Source organism: Bos taurus, chromosome 9 (genome assembly GCF_002263795.3).
Source record: "Bos taurus isolate L1 Dominette 01449 registration number 42190680 breed Hereford chromosome 9, ARS-UCD2.0, whole genome shotgun sequence".
Classification (NCBI taxonomy): domain Eukaryota; kingdom Metazoa; phylum Chordata; class Mammalia; order Artiodactyla; family Bovidae; genus Bos; species Bos taurus.
Genome location: NC_037336.1, coordinates 97,542,734 through 97,557,136, shown reverse-complemented (window position 1 = coordinate 97,557,136; position 14,403 = coordinate 97,542,734). Strand labels below are relative to the sequence as shown.

The window sequence follows — 14,403 nt, the reverse complement described above, 5'->3', positions numbered from 1 at the left end:
TTTGCTGACACCAGGTCTAATGTTGAAAGAAAAATGCTTTCTAGATACAAGTAGTGATACACAAATGGAGTTGAGGATTAAGTGTACATGCAAGAGTTCTTCTGTCATCCTCTGTTACATTTGTATGGAATTTTTGTTGTGGCAGAAAATTTAGTTTCATGGTATTATTACCATGGACGGTGTGCGTACTGTTTGACAAGAAGCACAGTATTTATTGTCCCACCACCTTGGTGTGTGGGGTGCGGGGGAAGAGGGGCTATGCAAACAAATAGAAAAACAGTTGGAAAACCAAGACAGTAAAAAAGAATGTGAATTGGGAATTCCCTGGTACTCTAGTGGTCAAGACTCTGCATGCTCACTGTCAACAGCTGGATTCAGTCTCTGCTCTGGTCAGGGGACTAAGACGCAATGAACTTTTGTTGTTCAGTCGCCCAGTTTTGTTTGACTGTCTGCGACCCCGTGGACGGCAGCACACCAGGCATCCTTTTCCCTCACCATCTCCCAGAGTTCACCCAAGTTCTAGTCCAGTGCGTCAGTGATGCCATCCACCCATCCTGTCCTCTGATGCCCTCTTCTCCTTCTGCCCTCAGGCTTTCCCAGCATCAGGGTGTATGCAGCCAAAAGTAAACAAGGATGTGACTTACATGAGCAGCTAAGATAAAGGAATATGTGGCAGGACAGGGCTGAGAGTGAACTAAGATGGAAAGAGGCCTGGGTTTAGAACATTCCTAGCTACCTGACAAAGGGAGGGGGTAGGTGAGACTCTCAGGGAATTCTGGGATACTGAAGGGTGCAGAACGAGGGGCAGACTATAAGTCAGGCTGGGGAGAGGTACACTCTGCCTCTCCCTAAGTCTACAGTTCAGTCTCTCAGTCGTGTCCGACTCTTTGCGACCCCATGGACTGCAGCATGCCAGGCTTCCCTGTCCATCACCCACTCCCGGAGCTTGCTCAAACTCATGTCTGTTGAGTCGGTGATGCCATCCAACCATCTCGTCCTCTGTCTATAATACATGCATGCTTATCAATAGTTGGAGTCCCTATATTTTTTACTGGCACTATATTCTTGCTTCTCACTGACCAGCTGTGAGGGGACCCTGTAGAAAAGCACTGGATTTCCCTTTAGGAAACCTGGGTTGCTTCCTGCTTTCACCTCTGACTGTTTGACTTTGGACCAATCATCTCATGGCTCAGGGTCTCCTCTTTCTCATTGTCGAGATGCTTCCTCATTGTCGAGATGTACTGTAGGCTTCCTCCTCCATCCACACTGTTATTCTCCCAGACTCACTTATCATTGAGAGGTGAGCAGGGGGCCCAGAGTGCTCCCACAACTCCTTGGTTGAAAAAGAAAAAGAGAGAGACTAGCAGACACTTGGAACCTTCTTAGAAAGGGGGCTTGTTGAATAGTTTGCCCCAAGGGCATTCAGTTCAGTTCAGTCGTGTCCACCTCTTTGCAACCCCATGAATCGCAGCATGCCAGGCCTCCCTGTCCATCACCAACTCCCGGAGATCACTCAGACTAATATCCATCAAGTCGGTGATGCCATCCAGCCATCTCATCCTCTGTTGTCCCCTTCTCCTCCTGCCCTCAATCCCTCCCATCATCAGAGTCTTTTCCAATGAGTCAACTCTTTGCATGAGGTGGCCAAAGTACTGGAGTTTCAGCTTTAGCATCATTCCTTCCAAAGAAATCCCAGGGCTGATCTCCTTCAGAATGGACTGGTTGGATCTCCTTGCAGTCCAAGGGACTCCCAAGAGTCTTCTCCAACACCACAGTTCAAAAGCATCAATTCTTTAGTGCTCAACTTTCTTCACAGTCCAACTCTCACATCCATCCATGACCACTGGAAAAACCACAGCCTTTACTAGACGGACCTGTGTTGGCAAAGTAATGTCTCTGCTTTTCAATATACTATCTAGGTTGGTCATAACTTTCCTTCCAAGGAGTAAGCGTCTTTTAATTTCATGGCTGCAGTCACCATCTGCAGTGATTTTGGAGCCCCCAAAAATAAAGTCTGACACTGTTTCCAGTATTTCCCCATCTATTTCCCATGAAGTGATTGGACCAGATGCCATGATCTTCGTTTCCTGCATGTTGAGCTTTAAGCCAACTTTTCCCTCTCCTCTTTCACTTTCATCAAGAGGCTTTTTAGTTCCTCTTCACTTTCTGCCATAAGGGTGGTGTCATCTGCATATCTGAGGTGATTGATATTTCTCCCAGCAATCTTGATTCCAGCTTTGTGCTTCCTCCAGCCCAGCGTTTCTCATGATGTACTCTGCATAGAAGTTAAATAAGCAGGGTGACAGTATACAGCCTTGACGTACTCCTTTTCCTATTTGGAACCAGTCTGTTGTTCCATGACCAGTTCTGACTGTTGCTTCCAAGGGCATTAGTTCCCCTCAAAAGTGTGGATGTTGTCTTATTTCAGACTCATCTATAGTCTGATGATACTCTTCTTCTCCTGAAGACATTCTTGACTGTGAACATGTTTAGGGGGACATGGCTGGCCGGATTCCATGTCTGTGATCATATTTCTCATTCTTTCAGGAATTTTTCTTTAAATGTGGAGCGCACCCGACCTCTGACAAGGAAACATCAGTAGCTTTGAACCTGATCACAACAAACAGTCGAGACATCAGCTGCATAACGTGTACGGACATCAGGTAAGGATCTGAAAACTCGGAACAGAGGAGATCTGCTCCACTGTATTGCCGTTGCTGTCTTGCCAAAAACCAGTTGAGTGCGTGCACAGGGTCTGCTTCTGGGCTTTTTATTCTGTCCCACTGATCTCTGTGTTCTTTCACCAGCACGGTACTGACTTAATTAATGTAGCTTCATCGTTAAGTTGAAGTCAGGTAATGTCAGTCCCCCAGCTTTGTTTTTTCATTCAGTACTATTTCGACGATTTTTGGTCATTTCTTCCGCATCTAAACTTTAAAATCAGTTTGTGGATGTCCGTAAAAGAATATCGGGCTTTTGACTGAGATTGCGTTGCATGTGTGCATCGATTTGGGAAGAACCCACATCTTGATAATGTTGAATTTTTATATCCACAAACATGGAATACCTCCATTTATTTAGTTCCTCTTTGGTTTCATTTATCAGAGTTTTGTAGTTTTCCTCATGTAGGTCTTACTGTATATTTTGTTAGATTTATGCCTGAGTACTTCGGTTCTCAACTGCTGATGTAAACGGCATTGTGTTTTTATGTCAAAGCGCACATGTTCGTTGTTGCTATGTAGGATGGGAACTGACTTTTGCACGTTAACCGTGGACCCTGCGACCTTGCTGTAAGTGCTGATTGTTTCTAGGGTTTTTTGGTTGATTCTCTTAGATTTTCTGCCTAGATTATCTTGTCATTTGTGAGCAAAGACAGTGTTATGTGTTCTTTCCCAATATGTTTATTTTATGCCCTTTCCTTTCCTTGTTGCCTTATTCAGTTAGTACTTGCAGTACAATATTGAAAGGAGTAGTAAGAGAGCACGTCCTTGTCTTGTACCTGATGTTAGTGGGAAAGTTCAAGTTTCTTGCCATTAGATATGACATCAGTAACAGATACTTTGTTGACAGAATTTTAGGTTGAGGAAGTCCTCTTCTGATCCTCGTTTACTGACAGTTGTTGTCATGAACGTGTTTGAGACTTTGTCAGATTTTTTTTTTTTTTTCTGTATCGGTATCACCATGTGATTTCTCTTTTTTAGTCTGTTGATGTAATGGATTACATTAATTCATTTTTCAGTGTTGAATCTGCCTTGTAAACCTAGGATAAATCCCACTTGGTCATTGTGTCTGATACTTTTTTTATACATTTTTGGATTCGATTGCTTTTGTGTTCATGAGAGATATTGATCTGTAGTTTTCTCGAATTGTCTTTGTCTGGTTTGGTATTAAGGTAATGCTGGCCTCCTAGAATGAATTAGGAGGCATTTATCCTACTTCTATCCTCTGATATAGATTGTAGAGAATTGGTAACAAAATAATAATTTTATTTATTTTTGTGCTTATAAACATGTACTTTTGTATAAAAAGAGATTGACATCTTTCATCTACCTTCTTAATGATAATCCCCATTAAAAAAAAAAAAGCTTTGCAAGTGTATAATAACTTATTTTCAATGAACTCCAATGTCACTCAGCTAACTTTTGACCTTAGCAATATAACAATCTATTAAGCCTTCAGCTTCCTTATAAAATCCAGGAATCAAAGTAGGTAATCTAAAAGGCTCTGACTGATTCTGAAGAACTGCAAAAGGTAGGAATAATCCTTGTTCATAGCTTATAATTCGATAGTATTATTTGAAAAAGTGCTTGTTTATGGTCCTGTCTTCTGCCAAATGTAGAAATAAAAAATGAGGTTTTCAATGATTCTGCTTTCCAGATGACACATATGTGGCTGTGATATGTAGAAAAATGTTTCAGATAAATGTGCTATTCATTTCCAGATGTTAGGCTTAAGTTTTAATTCAGGTACCTGATATGTATCTTTTGAGTTTATAAAATAATGTATGTAAAATATTTTCCTCTCTCTTAAAGAACGGAGTGAACTCTTCACGGGTTAAAACCTCCTGAGGTTCCATGTGAACCCTCAGGTTCCCATCTGCTGCCCAGCTCTGCAGTGACCTGTACTTATTTAGAGTAGTGTCTTGACCTTCTTCCACTCAAGGTTATCAGTTTTATCAGTCTTAGGCTTAGGAGTTAAAAATAGTGAATTGAACAAAAGGCAAAGACTTGAGCCAAGAACAGAAATTATAGCACTAGAAGGTAGAGCAGCTCTATTGTTAAGTATCCCCTATAGCAATTACAGCAAAAAGGTTCAAAACATTTCTGGATGCCTCAGCTGGACTCAGAAATAACAATATTCAGCCAAATAAAAATGACACTGGCAATGCCAAAGTGAGACGTTTGTTCCTTCCCAAACCAGTATGTGTATCTTGGTGTTGCAGGAAGGGGGACCCCTTCCAGGGCCCGAAACTGGGGTCTTGACTAACACTCGGAAATGAATTGTCTGAGGAAACACATGTGCTGAGAAAGCAAGCGATTTTATTGGGAAAGGGCGCCTGGGTGGAGAGCAGGAGGGTAATGGAACCCAGGAGAACAGCTCTGCCACGTGGCTTCCAGTCTCAGGCTTTATGGTGATGGGATTAGTTTCCGGGTTGTCTTTAGCCAATCCTTCTGCCTCGGAGTCCTTCCTGGTGGCGCACGCCTTGTTCAGCCAAGATGGACACCAGAGAGAAGGATTCTGGGAGGTGGTCGGACATGTGGTGTCTCCTTTTGACCTTTCCCGAACTCTTCGGGTTGGTGGAGGCTTATTTGTTCCCTGTTCCTTCCCAGGACCTTCTGTCGTAAAACAACTCATGCAGATGGTTGCTGTGGTGCCTGGCCAGGGTGGGCGGTTTCAGTCCGTGTGCTTCCCCTAACGTTGGGGCTTACTGGGATATCCGGTGCTCCCAGAGGAATGCAGTATTTCTGCACCTTGAATCTTACATTATGAAAGGAGTCTTCTTAAATTTTGAAAATATTCAAAATAGAAAAAAATTATTACCATGATATCTTTTGGCAAAAAGAAAAAAAAAATTCACCATCCTGTTTCCTTTTCTTTGCTTCTTCTAAGACCACCTGCTGCATTCCCATGCTTCTTTTCACCTTTAGTCATTAGTCCACAGAGCTGAAGACAAATCAAAAAAGAACCACGTTTACAGTCAAAATTTAACCTTCCAGAAACATGTTCTAAAGTCCAGTTCCCAGTAGGACATTAAATCTAAGAAGCACTGCTACCTTGTAATTGTCCTCAACTCTTCCCACAAAGATTTATGTTTTTGATGCCATTGTTGTTTGATAGATATATATATATTTACAGTTTTCTTGCTTTCAAATTTGTCTTATGGTTCATGTAGCCTATTGAAGCAATACCTTGGATTGCACACTTAAAGGATTTACTTGGGCTTGGAGATCAGTAAAGGTTTATCTGAAAGTCTTTTTTACTTGTTCTTGGTGTTTCTGGGGGAGAGTGACCTGACTGTCATTTGACAGTATTTGGTATGAATTCACTGATTCATTTAACAGAGATGAGACATTGGTATCTTGGTTATGCTCCCTTTGAAGACATATCTTGTCTAATCTCTTGTCAATTTACATTTTAATTTTGGTTACACTTGGCATTTCTTTCATGATTTAGAATTAATGTAGAAGTTCCTTTTATGTTGCTGTGGACTAAGTATTAGTTGCTCAGTCATGTCCAGCTCTTTGCAACCCCATGGGCTGCAGCACAGCAGGCTCATCTGTCCATGGGGATTCTCCAAGCAAGAATCCTGGAGTGTGTGCCATGCCCTCCTCCACGGGATCTTCCCAACCCAGGGATTGAACCCAGGTCTCCCACATTGCAGCTAGATTGTTTACCATCTGAGGCACCAAGGACTATATTCTATCAGCTTAATTCTTTCTTGACTTTTTGGTGTCAGACAGGAACTTACGATTTTGTCCAGTCATCAGTCTCTGAAGAGCATTATGAGAGATTACAGACTAAAATCACATGGAATTTTACTGAAATCTTCAACATGGTCTTTTTCTGTAAGTGGTTTTTGTCTCTGTAATGGAAAAATCCTTGACGTTATGTGTGTGTAGTGTGTGTGTGTGTGTGTGTGTGTGTGTGTGTGTGTGTGTGTGTGAGAGAGAGAGAGAGAGATAACAGCAGTGATCTTCTCTGACCTTGCAGACCTATGTATTTCTCCTATTTGACTCAAATAGTATATATACGCATAGGTAATGTCACATGCCAGGAACAAGAATTCTTTATTTTAAGTGTGGGAGTATCTTGGAGTGTTCATTTTACGTAGCATTCTAGAGGAAGGTAAGTCAGAATACCAAATTGATATTACAATAAGCAGGAGCACATTCTCTAGTAGAATGGAATATCTTAGAACTTTTTAAGATGAAAGAGAAAACTTCAAAGATGTGTCTTAAGCTCAAAACAGGCTACCTCACAACAGTGCTCAGACCCCATGGGAGTAAGATCTCTCTACATTAGGGCTGAGTCACTCTTGGCTGAAAAAGTGTGCACACCTCAGTCTGATCCAGTCTTGAGGGAGAATAAATCTTTCTACCCTGCACCCTTTCAGAAAGGAGATTCCTTTGTGTGGGCATAACCTTCCATAATGGTAATTTCATTGCCTCCTTTGAAATTCAAACATGGTGCTTAATGAACTGTAACTCTTTACTTAAATTAACTTCAAATTATTTGAACGTCTATCTTTCTTACATATGAAGAAGTTGAAGCTAAGGCGTTTTAAAAATTGCATGCAGTCTTACCACGAGGAACTGGTTGTAGCAGCCTACCCACCAGGACATGTGCGGTCGACATGTTTTCCTCTCATCACACCTTACCTTCTTCATGTATGCAGTTCTCACTGGACAGAAAAAGGCAAGCTACCTAGTGAAGATGGAAAGTAGGTTTGCGTGTGAAAAGGAAGCTACTAGCAATAAAGCGAGATCCAAAGACAGTTTAAAAACCAACTCTTTAAAGAGTTGAAGAAAACAGCTGTATACCTGGCTGTCTGCTGTAAGTTCTAGGCTGCGTGAAGGATCAGTCCAAGCTTGACTGAGGTGCAGATGTGACCGGAGCGACAATGTCCTGCATAAGTCTTTGCATTCAATAGGTTTTCATAAATATTTGCTGGTCTGAATAAGTAAATCCATTTTATGCAGTGCAACAGACAGAAAACAAGTTCTTTTTATATGGAACACTCTACTTTTAAAAATCTCTTCTGCATCTAGTGGAACTTTCCAAAACTAAATTAGATAAGTTAATCAAAAATCAATAGAGAGTTTTAAGGCACTATTAGATATAAGGGAGAAAGTCAAGTTTCAAAGTCCTACTCAGAGAGATTACTCAGCCATACTGTTTGGGGTCACTTACTTATAAAAACAGAAGAAGTATTTTATCAACACTGAGGCTTTGAAATGTGAGCCATGTCAGTTCTAATGTCAGTCAGTGACCTTCATTTCTCCCGCGGCGAACCCTGTAGATTTCAGATCCAAGCGGCTGCATCAGCGGGGTTTCCTGGAAACGTTACAGGTGCTTGGGCATGAAATTCATAAGCCTCACCTTTTCGTTTAACTGTCACTGCGGGCGCACAGCAGCCCCCGCTGGCGCTAGTAGGGCAATATTGCAAATCCTCCTGGACCAATTTTGTACCCGTTAAGGTCAACCTTGCATGTTGTAACCGTCTGGATTTTAAGCAGTTCATTTTCTGATGGTGGATGTTAAGAAGCGGCCGTATTCCCTCAGCCTCCAAGTGCCCTCACTAGGACTTTGGTGACAGCCGAGCCTTATTTTTAAGTCCAACTCTCTTAGAAATAAATGCCCACAGAGTCTTTACAGAGCTAATTTTGCTTAGAAAAATATTGTGACTTGTGCATTTGTTTTTAATTGCAACTATATCCTCATAATTAGCAATTGATTATAACTCGGTGAGGGAAAGAAATTATGTCTATTGCAAATAGCATCTGTATTCTGGAATATTTTTTAGTAGTAAACAGTGATGCAATCTACCTCACTCTCTACAAACACCATGTTTCCCATGAGGTTTAGAATTAGTATTTTCAGCGATCCCCTGGAGAAGGAAATGGCAACCCCCTCCAGTATTCGTGGAGAAATCCCATGGTCAGAGGAACCTGGCGGTCTATAGTCCGTAGGGTCACAAAGATTTGGACATGGCTCAGCGACTAAACAATAACAATTTGAAGATTTGTCCTTGCTGGCTTCACAGGTTGTACTTGCAGCCAAATAAGCAAGAGTCTCAATAACCTGGAGTTCAGACAAGCTATTTAGTGAACTAAGTCATGATGTGTTGATTCTGTCTCTTGTTAATGTGATCAGTTCTACATCAAAGAAAACATGGCCTCCAATCCTATATCTCAGGTGCACTGGGAATGGGATTTCAACGGTTTTTAGGTCTACCTGTGGATTTTCACAACACTGAGGGCTACTTCCCGTGCAGTCCTCATACCTACCCATCGATGTGCAGAAGGGTGCACACAGATGCCAGCATCCTGTAATATCAACATCACTGGCAAAGCAGTTTTATTCTGGCATCTATAATCTTTAGCACCTCCTCTCTTAAAGAGAGAACTTGAAAACCCATCATGCTGTTCATTCCACTGATATTCATTGAGCCCGTCTGTGACTCAGGGAAGTGCTTCAGGCTGAAAAGCATGTTTTTAAGGGGGGAAGGGAGAGCAGATGCCACCGGCACAGGCTTGCGGCTGAAAGGTGGAGGTGGGTGCGTGGAGGCGAGGCAGAACTTGACCACGCATCCGTAGTATCACTACAGGGAAACAGGGACCGGAACTTATTTCTTTAGACCAAGATTTCCTACTCACTTTTTCACTTGACCAAGACAGCATCTTAAAAATGCATGATACAATTTGTATGCGTGTAGGTAGGGCGTGCACCAATTAACCCATTCCCGGTTGTCTAACACCCAGCCAGCTAGAGCCCGACACCGCCTGCTCTGCTGAGGTGCTTCCCCCTTGCATGTCACCCTGGAAAGGACCTTGACCCCGAAGCTGAAGTCCGTCACCTGGTGCTGTCCTTGCTGGGCTCCATCTGGCTCCATCTGGTTCCTCCTCCTGAGACATTTTGTTTAAAATATATGTTTGTATTTTTTTAACTGAAAAAAAATACAGCTGCCTGGAGTCTCCTTCAACGTTGTAGTGTGAGTGAAGCATTTAAAATCATTAACACCTCCAATGGATGTTTCTCGACAGATCATAATTTGTAACTGAGAAAATTACCTCTACTTGTAGCAAGCTCCAAGAAAATTTTGGTACAGTAATCTCAATTCTAACATTTAATTAAAATGGGCAAGTATTCTTGACAGAATGTTATCTTAAGTACTGTTTTTTGCTTCACTCAGAGAACTTTTCTTTGACAAGCATTTTTACAGAACAGAGCTTGCCAAATATTTTTATTTGTACATATTTTGAAAGTTCTACCACACTGCAGCAGAATCAGTTTTCTCAATTCCACTTCTTTGTGATATCAATATAAAAATCACTAATTAAAAATAGGAGTTGCCCTGACTCTTCCTACCAACAGAAATATTCCAAAAATTTAGTTACAGATTTCAGAATGGAAATCCAGTGTATCATTTGAGTTCTCAGATCGGTCCCCCACCCCACTTTTATAGGGATTAGTTTCAATGTCTTCTTGCAAACATTTTTCAGTGATTTATAGTTACTTAGCGCTTCAAAAGCTGAAGGTTTAGGACACTCATTAGTTCAATACTTTGATTAAATATTGCTGACTGATTTTGAACAAAATGCAAAGAAATTTGGAAGACTCTTTCTTGTAAAGGAATTGCTGCTCAGGTTGTATGGGAGAGGAAAAAAAAGTTTCCCTCTCTTCTCCTAGGTTTTCCACCTGGATTTCTGGCAAAAGACAGAATAACAAGGAAGAAAAAAAAAGAAATGTATTAACACATGCAACACACATACCCAAGGGAGTATCTAGAGATGAGTAACTCAAACAGATGGTTAGAGCTTGGGTTTCTGTAGCCTTTCAACCAAAGAACAATAAATTTGTAGATCAGTGACAAGACAAAGGAAAAGGAGATTGAACTTTTGGGGCAGCAGATTGTGGGAAATTAAATATAGGGTGGAACTAACGGATGATAAGAAATAGTAAAGTTTGATGTTTAGAGTCCTCTGAAATGGATCCCACTTCAGTATTCTTGCCGGGGAAATCCCATGGACAGAGGAGCCTGGCGGACTACAGTCTGTGAGGTCCCAAAGAGTTGGACACGACTAAGTACACGGCCCTCTTGGCTGGTACCTCTGTAGATTAACTTCTGTCCTTCTTGATAAGGGCGGGGGGGGGGGGGGTGGAGGCTACCTTTACAAATGTATGTCCTGCTGAAGGAAATAAGGGAGAGCAGAGAGTTGTTCTTAACGTCTGTTCCCTCTCAACTGGCTTCAGCTCAATTATGCCAAAGTGGCGTGTTTGGGGTTGGCATGTTCTGCCAGCCGTCAGTAGACACTAGACTTGATTTATACAGCAGTTGAGTCAAGGCTGAAACTTGCCTAAAAGTCTGACAGATAATGGGCCACAGACAGACGGCAGAGACGCTTTTGGATCCAGGGTCAGGTTTGTCGCTCTTTTGTGGTTCAGTTACTGTAAATTTTGACAACTACAGCTTCTGGGTTGATTTGTAGAAGATCACAGCTTGGCTGAACAGAGTTATGAGTTAAACGCATCGCATGATTACTTTCAAGCATGCTCCACAGATTTCTAATTTTAGTAAGGATGTTGTTCTTAACCATAATGGTGTATTTCACTGAAATATATCAATATATTTATATTGTCACTGTGAAAAAGAAAGAATATATTCAATGTGGGACTTTTAAACTGAATTTGCACTAGAATTCACAATAAATTCAGGTATTTCACTATTAAGAGAATAAACTTACAAATGCTTTACTTTGAGTCAATGAATTAAATGAAAAGAAAAACTGAACAATTACTAGATTTAAGAGGTTTTCCATTTTTATTACATTGGATTAGCCAAAAAGTTGGTTCAGCTTTTTCTATAACATCATGTGGAAAAGCCTGAACAAACTTTTCGTCCATTCCAATACAGTGACATTGACTGAGCACTATTCAGTTTAACTCCGTATGAAGTTCTTCTGCTAGGCGAGCGGACACTGATAGCTCTCACGTAGCTTTTGGTACATGCACAGGAAAACCTGGAATCAAAACTGAGTAAATTAATTCAGAACAGTCATTTGATCTAAATGAAAAGCCACACTTCACTGGCTTACATATAAATGCACCACATATAAATGTACCTTCTGAGCTGCATGTGTGAAATTGAATTCTTTGTGCACAGTGTTTTTATAATAACTAGACTTTATAGTAGACGCTGATGCTTCTTCATCAGGTTTGTGTCTCCAGTCTATGTCTGCTCAGTGATATTTTAAAAACCCCTCTGGTAGATAGAAACTCTTACAAAGACCTGTGAAACTTCTGTAGTCATGATGAACTTTCTTGAGAAATAGAAATTCTATACTGCAATATTGTGATTTATAATAAGAAATCTCTATTTGTTTTCTGTCCCCCTTCAGAGCTCCTAAAACCTTTGAAATGGCTTAAGTGCTGAGAGCACCGATCGCGCCTTTCTCTCTGTTAAGGAAGTTAGTTTGGGATGCAAGTGAGGATGGAGACTGTTTTCCAGGGGAGCCAGTCTTTGTGATTAGAGGGTGGGAAATTTCAGTGTCATCCCTAGATGTCTGGAGAGGGGAGAGTGGCTGGAAATGGAGCTCAACTACAATAACTTACGATTTAATCAGTGGTACCTATACAGTGAAGCTTCAATAAAGACCCCAGAGAATGGGGTTCAGAGGCCTTGCACACTGGTGAACATGTGGAGATTTAGGGAGAGTTGTGCTCAAACAACATGGCATTTCCCACATGTCTTGCCTTTACAGCTCTTCCACCTGCCTGTTCTGAGTGCTATCCTTTCACAATAATCCAGTTATTTAGCAAGTAAAATATTTCTCTGAGTTCCAAGAGCCATTGTAGTAAAGGATTGAAACCCAAGGAGAGGGACACGGGACTTCTGATCTATAGCGGTGGGTCAGAATCCCAGGTGACAACCTAGACTTGCCTCTGGAGGTGGGAGGGAGGAGCTTTGTACACTTAACCTGTGGAATCTGATGCTATCCCTAGTACATAGTGTCAGAAATGAACTGTAGGTCATTCAGCTGGTATCAGATCATTGCGTGGTGCTGGGGAAGGGCCCCGCTTATTGACATTAGTATTAGAATCTTATGAACTTAACATGTACTTCTGCTTTTAATATATTACTGTTGGAAGCATTTATTCCAAAACCATAAAATTAAATAACTGATACCAACAATCACAGTAAATAATCTGTTTTTGTAATCTAGAAGTGACAAAAAGCCTTGTAGCAGAAGTCTCCTGACTACTTTTATGAGGTCTCTATCCTGCCCATCTTTCATCTGTACATACTTCATGTCGAGTGAATCTGTAATTTCCTACAGTTTTCATTGATCCCACCAACTGTTGGCCTGGTGGCTTCATGCATCTCTCAGACTCCAAACCATTCCCAGTACAGGTGTGTACTTCACACATGTACATGTGAAGAGACAGAGGCAGAGAACATAGATGTAAGTGTATGCAAACCAGTCTCCTCATTTTGTTGTTGTGTTTTTGAGTCTCTTAACGCATGTCCAACTCTTTGTGACCCCGTGGATTGCAGTACACCAGGCTCTCCTGTCCTTCATTATCTCCTGGAGTTTGCTTGGATTCATGCCCATTGAGTCAGTGATGCTCTGCAACCATCTCATCCTTTGTCGCCCCCTTCTCCTTTTACCTTCAGTCTTCCCAGCTTCAGGGCAGTTTCCAACGAGTCGGCGCTTCACCTCAGGTGACCAAAGTACTGGAGCGTCACCTTTAGCATCGGTCCTTCCAATGAACATTCAGGGCTGGTTTTGTTTACGATTGACTGGTTGGATCTCCTTGAAGTCCAAGGAGCTCTCTAGAGTGTTCTCCAACACCACAGTTTGAAAGCATCAGTTCTTTACCACTCACCTTCTTTATGGTCCGACTCTCACATCCATACATGACTACTGGGAAAACCCTAGCTTTGACTAGACAAAGCTTTGTTGGCAAAGGAATGTCTCTGCTTTTTAATATGCCGTCTAGGCTTGTCATAGCTTTTCTTCCAAGGAGCAAGCATCTTTTAATTTCATGGCTGCAGTCACCATCTCTGGTGATTTGGGAGCCCCAAAATAAAGTCTGTCACTGTTTCCATTGTTTCCCTATCTAATTGCCATGAAGTGATGGGACCAGATGCCATGATCTTCATTTGCTGAATGTTGAGTTTTAAGCCAGTTTTTTCACTCTCCTCTTTCACCTTCGTCAAGAGGTTCTTTAGTTATCTTCGCTTTCTGCCATAAGAGTGATGTTATCTCCATATCTTATTAATGACAAGAATAGTCCCATTTAACCTATTCTGCTAATTGATGTAATATGATTACCAAGAATGTACTCCATTCAGTAGAATAATATACAGATTTGAAAGCAGAAATAGATTGAACTATCTTATCACTTATACACTCAGACATTCTTACATAAAATTCAAGTCCTGTCACAAGATCATAGATGATCATTTATATCATAAACAATCACTTTTTAAAAACATAAGTTTACTTAAATAATGAAAATTTATAAGTTTAGGAAATAAATTTCAAAAGTTAGTTTCATATTCAAAACTCCATTTGGTTTAAGAAGCATGAGAAGAGATGAACAATCCAAGTGCCTTGTAAGAAATACTTTAGTTGCTCTAAAAGTTAACCCACAGTACAAATAATCAACGATGCCCTA

General features: G+C 41.2%; 1 protein-coding gene across 8 annotated transcripts in view; it reads left to right on the top strand.

The window, feature by feature from the left end:
* Window positions 1–14,403, top strand: part of PRKN (parkin RBR E3 ubiquitin protein ligase) — a 1,234,790-nt gene that overhangs the window by 635,458 nt on the left and 584,929 nt on the right. For all 8 annotated transcript variants that reach the window (XM_024996692.2, XM_024996689.2, XM_024996685.2 and 5 more), the window contains one exon: window positions 2,548–2,663. In XM_024996692.2, coding sequence (XP_024852460.1) covers window positions 2,548–2,663 — 116 coding nt within the window. The remainder of the gene's footprint in view (window positions 1–2,547; window positions 2,664–14,403) is intronic.